This window comes from Sander vitreus, chromosome 9 (assembly GCF_031162955.1).
Source record: "Sander vitreus isolate 19-12246 chromosome 9, sanVit1, whole genome shotgun sequence".
Classification (NCBI taxonomy): Eukaryota; Metazoa; Chordata; class Actinopteri; order Perciformes; family Percidae; genus Sander; species Sander vitreus.
The window spans coordinates 11,227,728-11,240,252 of NC_135863.1; the positions used below are offsets into that span (position 1 = coordinate 11,227,728).

The 12,525-nt window shown below is 40.0% G+C and overlaps 1 protein-coding gene across 2 annotated transcripts in view; it reads left to right on the forward strand.

The window, feature by feature from the left end:
- The window catches only part of kdm4b (lysine (K)-specific demethylase 4B), a 52,982-nt gene that overhangs the window by 8,471 nt on the left and 31,986 nt on the right, over positions 1–12,525 (forward strand). For both annotated transcript variants that reach the window (XM_078258751.1, XM_078258752.1), the window contains exons 2-5: positions 1,565–1,882; positions 3,675–3,850; positions 5,442–5,556; positions 6,799–6,992. In XM_078258751.1, coding sequence (XP_078114877.1) covers positions 1,592–1,882; positions 3,675–3,850; positions 5,442–5,556; positions 6,799–6,992 — 776 coding nt within the window. In that variant the 5' untranslated portion in view covers positions 1,565–1,591. The remainder of the gene's footprint in view (positions 1–1,564; positions 1,883–3,674; positions 3,851–5,441; positions 5,557–6,798; positions 6,993–12,525) is intronic.

The following is a 12,525-nucleotide window of genomic DNA, read 5'->3' on the forward strand; positions in this document are numbered from 1 at the left end:
GACACTTAAGATATAGTCCTACACTTCACTTAAATTACAACTGAGATGCTTGATAACTAACTTTAGAATTGTTTTACTATTAAGTCAATTCTTAGCAGTGTTCTTGTGAGTTATTCTCCAAGGCTTGATAAATACGGGCCCTATAGCAGTTTGCCCCTAGAGAAACTCTGCTGTAGAAGTAGCTCTTTCAGTTGCCCTTGAAGTTATCTGGGTGAAGTTTGTTGTAGTTCCAATTTGGGTACATCTTCATTCAAGCAATGTGGTTGAAATGTCCTGTAAAACAAAGTTATGTAAAAGCCTTTCTGACTAGTCGAAAAAGAGTGAGATGAAGGGAGAGATTCTGTGAATGGCTGAGACAGTGGGAGAAGTGGCAAGTGAGGTGAGAGAATTAATGCGTTAGCTTAAATGCTTATGCAAAAACAATATCTATTGAAACATCTAGGCAAACATCCTTCACTGTCACGCAGCAGTAAACCACACAGTACAGAAGTTTGTCTTTGTCGTTTTTCTACCTGTTAGTGGTCCATTTGGCTAGGTTTAACATCTTTTGGCCACTTAAAAATGACATTGGAGCTTGCTATAGCATGTTTATTATATTGGTGTGGTATAACATATCAGCAAAATAAACAGTCAATGCCATGGCTAAACATTTCTTCCTTGGTACTGCAGTGTACCAAGTTTTCAAAAACACGGATACAGACATTCAGGGTTTCATATGTCACAGAACCAAGGAACCCATCCTGTCAACTTGCGGGTGGGGGTTCACATATCATTAAAGCTACGGCGAAACCAGGGGTAACTGTTATCCAAGGAGAAGCCAGGTGTTGCTATGTGACAGATTTTTTTGGGCATTTTTAGGCCTCTATTTCCACAGGACAGATGAAGACATGAAAGGGGAGAGAGAGGGGGGCAATGACATGCAAAGACATGCAGCAAAGAGCCGCAGGTCGAAGTCGAACCCGCGGCCGCTGCGTCGAGGAGTAAACCTCTGTGTGTGTGCCTGCTCTACCAACTGAGCTAACTATGTGACAGATTTTTCAGAGAAATGGATGCAGTGAATTTGTAAAAATCTTAATCTGCCAGGCAAACGTCAAGCGAAAACATATGAATGCAAATCAATTATTGAAGCAGTTGCATTTTCTAATTGATTAATCGACTAGACTAAAAGGTTGAGCTTTACTATAAAGGTTTCCATGAACGCTAGTGACAAATATTATTGTTGTCAAACTGTAAACTGTCAAACAGAAAATAAGAACATCGTACCTGCTTCTCCTGTTATCAGACAGCTACTCTACCAGCACTTAATGTTTATTCTGGCCACTTTGTTTGGTTAGCTCCTACAAATTCAAACATGTCTGGTCATGTTGTAGATAGGTTGGATTACCGGTATTTCAATTTAAGACGGCACTCAGCTGCGGTCTTAAAAAAAATGTTGATGCCTGACCCTTTATGAAACACTTACATGTTGCCCACCTTGCAGCGGCTCCCAATTTGCAAAAAGGTAAAGTTTGAATGAAGCTAAAATAGACGGAAAATGCCCTGATTGCCCATCTATCCCCTCCAGGTTTACCTGCAACCCTTAAAAGACCCAATGGCTACCGACACCCAGGAGCCAGCATTAGCTGAAATCCCAGACACAGCAGTGACCTCGGAACAGGATGCTGCTCCAGATGTCACCCCGGCTCTGCCTACAGACCCAGACGTGGCCCCAGTCCTTGTTCCAGGTTCTGAGCTGCCCCCGGCCCCTCTGCTGCCAAACAGCACCAAGAATCCCAGCTGCAAGATCATGACCTTCCGGCCCACCGTGGAGGAGTTCAAAGACTTTGCCAAATACATCGTCTACATGGAGAGTCAAGGAGCTCACCGTGCTGGTCTGGCAAAGGTGAGGACAACACATGTTCTCTCACATTTATACTCACGTATTTGATCTAGTCCTACCCAGTCCTCTTAGGGTAAGGTCTAATTGTTACATTACATTTTCAGTCGAGTCACCTGCTAATTGTCCATTCCTACTTAATCTTGCATAGCCAAGCCTCTATTTATATGTACAGTATGTCATTTCTGCTGCTAGGGGCTCTCAATTTAAAACAAGAATAAATTACAGACTGCAATGACATTGTGAAGTAGCGTGGGATCACTGGAGTTGTTGTCTTCATTGTTAAACAACTACTATTGCTGATGACAGTCTATCTGACGAGGCTCCAGCAGAATTGATGTTCACAGCGCTGAGGGTCTGATCCCGGACCACCTGCCGGATCATTAAACTTTCTGTTGCTGGTTAGACCCAGCGCTGGCGCTGTTTACAAGCCCACTGTGACCCCAGGTGCTGGATTTTGCACCGGCTGAATTCGAGTTGCTACACTGGCTAACTGACATCGCGAAATCCTGGAGGGACTGTTATGTGCTATGGTGTTTTATCCTTTTAAAAAAAAAAATTAGTTGTGGGTTATTAATTGTTGTGTTATAAAGTTACTACCATGAGTGAGAAGGGTACGCAGTTAACAGGGGTCCCAGTGCTGCGACGGAGGGGAATTTTATTTTTTATTTTTGTCAATATCGGGGCCGATATCCGATCTTAATATGGGATCGGTGCACCCCTACGCCAGAGTCTCCTAGTGGCGGGGAGTGAGGCGGAAAGACCGTGGGGGTGCGCTAGCTAGCTAACTTGCTAACTTATCATGAGTCAACTTCCCATACAGCTGCTGTAGCTAGAGTATGTGGGGTAGCCCAGCGTTGTTATTCACGGGCAAAACAATCATACTAAGACTAGCTTTATAAGTCTGTTGAACATTTTAACGTTACCAATGCGCATTAGCTTTGTCGCACATTTTGGTTGTCATAGCACATCTAAGTAAACTGGATCGATATTGAAATACATCAATAAATTAGATCTCTACTGGATTACTGTGTTGCAAAATGGTATGTCTTACTGTTACTGTGTATAATTCTGTGACATTGTATAATTTACAATTACACTCTGACTTATCATTTGGTGTTTCCCGTGTTTCCCCAGAAGTTAGAGCAACTAGAGGGGGTAAAGGTCAAAGGTTTTATGATGCCATTGACAGGCGACCAAATGCAACGGACTGTTACCTTGAATAAAATTACAGATTTCTCTGGGTTTGAACATTATTGGCAACATTTGAGATAATGTAAGTACACAATTCAGCAAAATATATAACACAGGTCTAGTCATTTTTAGACATTTTAATGTGGAAGTATTACATATTATACATTTTTAAAATGATTATTGATGTCTAAAACTATCAAACAATATTGACATTTAAAATTTACTAGGCACAAAGTGGGCTATTAAAATTCCACAACCAAAAAACCCAAACTATTATACATTTTGTATTTAATTTAGTATATTTTGACATTTGGTTTTATATGACAAAATGGATTGGTTTTAGAAGCTTTTATCAGCAGATGTTTGACATTTTATAAGTTGTCATAAATGAATGTTCAGTCAATAAATAGACTAATCGCATCTGAGTATCAATTGTTCAAACTGTATACATTAAATAAGAATTGTATGTCCCGCCAGATTGTACCAAATAAAGTACAATAAGACTGTTAAGTGTAAAGATTTAGCTGCATTTGGCTACAGGTCAATTTTAGTGTCATTTTACTGAATGTAAATATAAATACTAACAATGTGTGTCTGTCACCAGGTGATTCCTCCTGAAGGCTGGAAGCCACGGAGGTCCTACGACACCATCGAGGGCATGGTGATTCCAGCTCCCATCATGCAGGTGGTGACCGGACAGTCGGGTCTGTTTACCCAGTACAACATCCAGAAGAAGTCAATGACAGTGGGCGAGTACCGCAAGCTGGCCAACAGCAAGAAGTAAGTTGGTCCCCAGTCCAGAAGCCTCATTTATAAATGTGGTTGCTCTATATTTGTAGAAATTGTCATCCATGTGTTTGGATGGATTGACACTGATGGTGAGAGGCTTCTACGTCACTTTTATCTTCCAACTAGGGCTGTCAAAATAACATGTTAATTTCGATTAATTATTCTGAGAAAAAATGCGTTAAAAACCTTTGACCCGGAGCCATTCTAGCCAACATTCAACTGTAAAATGAAGGAGGGAGACGAGAATGCGCTGCCTGGATCATTGATTGGAACATTTACTTACTTTACTTAAAAATCTTCTTCCTGAATAGGGTTGGGTACCGAAATCCGGTACTAATACGGCACCGGTGCCTTAACGACCTGTATCTACCGGACCGAATAGCAACGCGGATTTTGGTGCCATTGAAGTGTCTGCGCTTCTCTCAGATGATCTAAAACAGACGTTACAGGCAACAGAAACATCGCTGCACGTGACGCTAGTTACCACTACACTCGACAGCAGCTAACATTAGCCTACTGCTAGCTAGTAGCTGGATTAAACACGGTTAAAATGCTGACAGCTAACGCTAAACAGTGTAAAGTTTGACTGTATTTCACTGTAGAGGATTCAACACCGGGATGTAACAATCTGCAGCTGCCGTTGTCGGAAAAACACAGATGGTACGTTCAATGAAACTGGTAACCTATAGCCTCGTGGTGCATTCAAAGTTATTGTTAAATGCCCTTTTCCCATCTGGTGGTTGTTTTTGTCGTTCAACAGCAATTTACTAGTGAAATAAGTAATTGTTATAGTTATTGCATTATTATTAAATCATTTAATTTTGACCATATGGCCTAAGCAATAAACAAGCCGTTCTTTAATGTCGCCGACTGTTGTTTAGTACCCTTCTTTTTTGTCTTTTTGTTTTACTTTATTAAAAAGTATCGTTTCAGGCACTGTTAAGGTGCCGGCACCATTTTAAAAGTACCGCTTTAGCGCCGGTATCGGAAAAAACCCAAACGATACCCAACCCTATTCCTGAAGCAATTTTTTATGTATTTCCTCAGAATATTAGGTAATATTGTTGATTATTATGACCATTATTTGAACAGTGAAAATAATAATAAAAGTAGTTTTTTTACTTTAATGTCACTAATGCTGATTATTTAATATCTAAAATACTTTCACAGCAAAAATTATGTATGCGATTAATTAATCAGAGTATGTAATTAATTAGATTACATTTTTTAATCGATTGACAGCACTACTTCCACGCAATGTTTTGTTGGATTTATGTGCTCTCATGTAGTCCAGTTTAATAAATTAAAAATAAGCTTAACGATTAACAACCATTGGTTTATCAAGAAGCCTGTGAAAATGAAAAAGTAACTTCTACCACTTATCCACACACTTAAGACAATAGTTTCAATATCCTATGTGGGTCCTGAAGGCCCTTTCTTTCTATTTTTACACCTAAAGTCGCTAACAAGCTAAAAGCTACTGATTTGAAAACTGACAAAATGCTGGTTGCTTGTCAATATGAGGGTTTAGTTGAAGGGCAGTCTCACACTGCTCACAATATGACTCCTGTGCCATTTCCAGGTACTGCACACCACGGCACAAAGACTTTGACGACCTAGAGAGGAAGTACTGGAAGAACCTGACATTTGTGTCACCCATTTATGGTGCTGATGTCAGTGGCTCCATCTATGATGAGGTGAGGGATGTGTGTGTGTTCCCAACAAGTGTGTAAGTGCTGGGGCTGATTTGCTAACCCTGCTTATTCCGCTAGATACTTTGATCAGGGTTATTAATCATGACCACTACTCAGTGATTTAAGGATAAAAAAGAATTTACTCCGCTTTTGGCATTATATACTGAGCAAAAAAAGAAACGTCCTGTCACTTTTAACTGCTTTTGTATTTTAAAGGGGTGATAGAATGATTATATAGGGTATTTCACACTGTTCCTTAAGGTCTCCTAATAGGGTATGTAACATTGGTTGGGCTGAAAATGTCCCAGGTGCCATTCTTTAGGCCCTTATGCATCCCTGTGGAATGTCTCTATTTGGATCGACAGCTTTTCTTTCAAATATGGTATGATCATGAATATTTAGATGAGCTGCACGCTGATTGGTTGAGCGAACCACATACATTGGAGATGAGACAGCAGGTCTCATATTTCAGACACTGCAACGTTATACATTGTTTGTCTGCTATTTTGTTATTAAATTCACTTCTGAGACTTTTTTATGCGAGAAATCCACTATATAAAGTTTAAATATGGGCCGTTTTACGAAAATTTATGGCTAATTGCAAATTTGGTAAAACGTGTCTGACTTCAGGAGCTCCACACAGTCTGACGAGAAAGCAGCAGCCTGCTGGGCTCCATACCCACGGCAAAGTCACCGTTTCTGGGTTACTGGACTAGCGGGGTTACTGGACTACGCGGAACATTGTTTAAACCCTTTACAATGAAGATCTCTAAAGTTATTTTGATTTTTACAAAAGTATCTTTAAAATACAGTGTCCTGAAAAAGGGACGTTTCTTTTTTTGTTGAGTTTAGGTCAACAACTGTTTTTGGTGACAGTGGACCTTTTTTAAATCAACATTCTTTCAGAACTGCTGGTTTACAAATATTATTAACTTAATTAAAATACACCCTGTGATTAATTAATTAATCCACCATATAATCCATATTAATATTGATTGATTGATTGATTGATAAGTAATTGTAATATAATGTCTTCAATATAAAAAGCTACTTTTTTCATGACTTGTTAGCCTACATCAAAAAAGGATCAGATCAAAGATCAGGGAGCCAGTAGCTACATTTTCCTTTGACTACAGCACCATCAGGTGGTCATTGATAGACTTCAAGGACCACTTTGAGTGTGGTGTGTAGCAGACTACTCTGTTCAAGCTAATCATAAAAAAAAATCATTTTGTCTCTGTTCAGGACATTCAAGAGTGGAACATTGGCCATCTGAACACGCTTCTGGACATGGTGGAGCAAGAGTGTGGCATCGTCATCGAGGGTGTCAACACTCCCTACCTCTACTTCGGCATGTGGAAGACCACATTTGCCTGGCACACTGAGGACATGGACCTCTACAGCATCAACTACCTGCACTTTGGACAGTCAAAGTCCTGGTCAGTCGCTTTTTAAAATTATTATATTAGTTAAATTATATGCCAACAATGAAAGCTAGCAGTAGAATTCTGTATAGACAACTCAGTAGAGGCCTCAGCATATCCAAAGCCACTTTTGGGCTATGCTCTGATCTGTTGTTGATTAATTGATGAATTCAATCAACAGGAAAATTAATCGCTGCAGCTCTATGATAATGATGAGCACATATATTTAAAATGTTCAGCTTTTTCTTCATCTTTTTGTTTGAAAAACGTAATTTGGTTGAATCTTGGTTGTAGAGGTACTGGTATCAAGAAACAGACCTCCTGTTTCTCATACACAAACAGCGACATCGACACACAGACAGAAGGTGATCATCAAAACATGCTAGTCCAAGTGGAAGCTCCTATTCCTGCAGTGCATGTTCTTCCTATATCACCTGTCCTGCTCTTTCATCTGCTCTGTGGTGTACATCAGTGGTCCTTAACCTATTTGTCCCAGTGATCCAGTCCAAAGTGCTCATGACTGACCGAGGCTACAGAGTGGGAAGTTTCTATTGGGTATTTAACGTCACAACTTCATGCCAACTGCATTGGTCGCAGTTCTTAGATTCTCATTTTTCAGGAGCAGCAAGCTTTAGATACTATGAAATCTTTGGCGTAGACTATAATGCTGTTTATTTGTGCTGCTTTGAGCATACTGTGTTGTGCTCACAATAGTGAGGCTTGTCATTGGTTATTTCAATATCTGAGGGTTCCTTATTTGGCAAATAAACTTTTGAGATATTTTACTTCATTCATACTTTTGTATTTCTATTTGTATTTTGTTTTCAAATTGGGGTTTGACCTTTTAGATAATAGTACAAACACTTAATGAATAGTGTTAGTATTTAGTGTTGTTTCCAGCTGTTATGTTTAGGAATCGTTTGGAAATGTTTTCCTCTTAGTGTTTTCTCAACAAAGTACTATTATTTGTCCTCCGATTCGTCAAGAATTGCAATTTAAGTCTCTGAGGAATGTTGAACAAAAGAATCGTGACCTGATTTTCACAGGTGTTGTGGAATTTGAGGTTTTACGTAACTTCACAGTTGATTGTGAATGCACAGAAAGCTTGCTGAAACCATTTGTAGCAGCTGTTGTATAGGTACAAAAAGAATTTGAGCTATTTTGCTCACTCACTTTCTATTCTGTGCATCACTATTCCCTTCTGTTTCTGTGCCTTGGTACCTGTGAAAAAAAAATACTTTTCTGCCCCTTGATTTTTGTGTGTTTGTTTTTTCCCTTCTTTACTTCCATGTTGTTTTCCATCTATGGCACTGCACTGGTGAGCGGAGCCAACCCAACCTTGGAGCATTCAGAAATACAGTTGTGTCTGTGTTTTGTCACAATATGCTTCCCCTCCACCTTTCTGGCAGTACTTCAGTCCGTAGGGAGTTGGGTTGGGAACCTTAGGGTTGCTGGTTCCGTACAGACTGAAGTACGGCGTGTGGACTGGTAGCTGAGAGATGCCAGTTCACCTCCTGGGCACTGCCCCCCCAACCGCTCAGGGCGCCTGTCCAACAGTCGCAATCCACTCACTTTGACATCTCTGTGTGTGTGTGTGTGTGTGTGTGCGTGTGCGCACACACTCTCTGATCTCATTAAGATCATCATCTGTCTCATTTTCACACCACTCACTGAGAGTGGGTAGGTATTATTATGACTTACTGTCAGTGTGTATATGTACAAATAAATTACATTCATCAAGTTGGGAATTTCAATCTAGTGTTAACAGGTTTATAGCGCACAGTACTGGTTTATGCCCGCACTCTTTTTTTTTTTTTAGACTGGATGTGCAGAAGTACATTTAAGTTTGTTTTCTAATGCAGATTTTACATTTTTGTTTTTAGGAGGTTTCTTGATGAAAAGCTGAATGAATAAAATGACAGGAATTCTTCAGAGGACTTTCATCTTTGCAGAACAGTCTTTGAGGCCAATTTGTGATTTTGGGATTTATACCTAAAATTGACATGAATTGAATTGAGGAAATAGGACAGTGGCATCTTGGTGAGCATCAACTGCGATAACGTGCTTAAAGACTCAGTGTCTTACACAGAAAATAATAGATGCAGGTGTTTTTATGTGTAAGTAAAGGCCACCACTGTGTGCTTCCTTTTTAAGATGCACTGATAATTGTTTTTGTGAGAAACTTACTTCAAATGCAAGAGAAAAACTAATCAAATCAAGTAGTTGAAATTTACAAGCAAATGTGCATATTCGTTCGTTATTCGTTCGTTATTAATGGGATAGATTATTTCTGCAAGTCACACTGCCTATATGGCTTTTTAAAGCTAATATCTGCCCATGCTGAGCCTGCAATTTGCCAACACAACATAAGGCAGATTACCTTTCTTGCTTCTGAACTTGGTTTCTTCCTCTTTATTCCTTCACTTATTTAGCCCATACCATCACCACAAATTTACTTTTAGATTGATGGATGCACACCATTCATTTCTGTGATTTCTTTTTTTCTCTTTTAATTCTCTCACTTGGTTTTGTTCCCTCTCCGTCACTTTCTTTCTGTCCGTGCTCGCCAAGCCTTCCCACCCTCATTTTTCCACAATTGAATCATTACACTTGTGTGTAGTGGGGTAATTACAGGCTGCTCTCTCTCTCTCTCTCTCTCTCCCCCTCTCTCCCTCGCCTCTCATAGTGCAGCCGGTTGTGAAATTAAGTCCATTCCATCTACAACTCCGCTCTCATCAAAGTCAGACCCCACCATAAAAAGTACTACTGCTACACACATACTGTACACACACTGCCGGGCATGTAAAAGATCTCAGCCTTAGCACTCTGTCGCTTTCTCCCTGTCTTTATCCCTCCATCATTCTTTTTCCCTTCATTTTCATTGCTGAAACCCTCTCAGTCTCCCCTCTACCCAAACACACACCCGGCAGATCTGCTGTCAGATAAAAGATTAGCCTCGGAGCATGTGAGGGGAAGGTAGGTAAAGGCTGACGAAAGAGAACTGAAAGGGATATTTGATGTGTACCATCCAGCTGCAACTTCTCAGGAAGGCAGGAGTTTATTATGAATGCAATCAGTCCTCAACCTCCTCTGTAGTCCAAAGGTTTTGAACCATTCTTGTTTAGTTTTTTTTTTTTTGTCCCAGAGAAGAGGGACCGAGAGCTGAAGATCTGTATATAGCATTAGTTAGGTCGTAACTGCAGTTTGGATGTTTGGTGGGATGTTCTGACCTTTTGATTTAGTGTCTGCATTAATTGAAGGCACCTTTACAGGTTCAATAGTTTTTGCTTTTAATACATTTCAATTAGGGGTGTCACGATTCGCCAAATCCATGATTCAATTGGACTTTTGATTTTAAGGTCACAATTCGATTCCATTTTTGATTTAAATTGATAGCAGAAGGGTACTTTGCAACACCAGTTTGAGTTTCTCAGGGTTTTTTTTAGTGGCGCAATTGAATGCACCATAAGTTTAACGGCGCTAATTAAGGCTATTTATGGTGTGACTGCTGAAGTATCCATATATACCGTGTGAACAGTCCCAAGTTGGAACAACGTAAGGTTTTCCTGTCCTTCCCAATTTTCTGACGTTGGATGCATGCAGACTAATGTAGGTATTATTTAGTCACAGTTTGATTGAATAAATGATGTACTGCTAGTTCTTTTTTTATTCCCCAGCTTCTGCCACAGCAGAGGATCGCAGTGTGCTGTCTGGCCTGCAAGGCATTAAAACAAACCATCTTAAATGTGTGATCTGGTAGACGTGCAGTACTTTGCACTTTAGGTATTTGTGACCGTGACAATTGTGACAGACTGGAATTGCACGCAGTTGTCCTAACAGATGCTAACAAGAGAACCTTGCTTGTCACCGTTTTAGTGCAGCAGGAGTGTTCCTCTTAATGCACATGGCCATGAAATGGAAACTAAATTAGAAGATTGCACATATATGTAGCAAGTCTGTTGAGGTGTGAAACTAAGACATGCTGTCATGACAGCTTAATTTCACCTGCCAGCAGCGCTGTCCCGCAATAGATACATTATACTCTACCTCAGATGGGTGAAAAGTGCAAGCCTTCATTTGCTGTGTGTTGTTTTATTTGTGTGTTTATTTCTCTGCTGCCAGAGTGACAGACGTGTTGCTGCCATGGCAACCGTGGCCGTAGGAGGAAGGGAACAGAAGGAGACACGCTGATCGGCTGATTTGTTAAGTTTGATGCTGAGATGGAAGGGATTGTCTGAGAGATGTTCACTGCTCTAAAATAGATGCACATTTACACATAAAACTTTGGAATGTGATGCTCCCCAAGGACAAAAACAACGTTTCAGTAATACACTGACATTTCAGGAAATTGACTTATTTACTTACCGAGAGTAAGATGAGAAGATCAATATTAATTTCATCTTCAAAACAGATGTATATCCCTGATGTTTAGCTTAGTTAAGCACAAACACTACACATGACTTAACACCCACCTTGTTTTATCACCCTGGTATGGCTGAGTCCCGCATAATGTCACACCTAACATCACATTGAGTGCTGTGGGGATTTAGTCTATTCAGTAAGTTGGAAAATATTTTGAGCCTCATAGATGGAATATAGTGGTACACACTACTAATGCAAAGAAGTGCTACACAACGCTAAGTATATGATGAAAAAATGCTTTGTGACATTCTTTTATGTAACGCAACAGCAGAAAGGTTCCAAGTATTAGGTGACAGTAGAAAAACAAGGCTGCAGGACAGTTTGTGTGGTGTAGTTGCAGACCATTTATGAGTTGCAAAGGTACAGGTATTGTATCAAAAAGTAAATAAGACATTGATCCATGTGGAGACAAAGAGTGCAATATCTGCTCAAATTGGCACTCGCAAGAATGCCTGTTTCATAACTTCTTTGTGAACTGTGGTTCAGCCTTGGTTTAAGCTGATAGTTTCCGGGTAAAGTGAAACACAACATGGTCAGAAGATATTACTTGTCTTATAGTCACAGGACAAATTACAACTGAAATTACAACAATCTGATAACCTGGTTCATTGCTGTTGTTATCATCATGAATTTCATCACCCTTTTTAAAGAGTAGAGAATGATTATGGTCTTACATGGTCTTAAAACCAGGACAAAGTAACAGAAGGTAGTTAAATTGGCCAGTTATAACTCTGAGATAATAACCTGAATATCATACAGTACAATACATTTGTTCCTTGTCAAATGTCACTTGCTTGATTCCTCGCTCCCAAATGGCATGAAGGACTTTGGTGACGATCCTCTGATGTGGGATATAATACCAGTCTTGAATGATAAACATTGGAGGAGGTTGCGCCTCTCTGAAGCTCTAAGCTTTCGTCTACAGATGGCAGTGTGGCACCATGTCTTGGCACCTCTGACTGAATTCTCTCTCCCCCCCTTTTTCTCCGTCTTATGCTCTTGCTCATTCTTTTCTTGTCCCCCCCTTAAGTGTTGTTGCTTCTCATCATCCCTCCATCTTTGCCCTTCCTTTTTCATGTTCTCCTCTTTCTCACTTTGTTTTAAACATCCATCTGGTTGTTGAGGC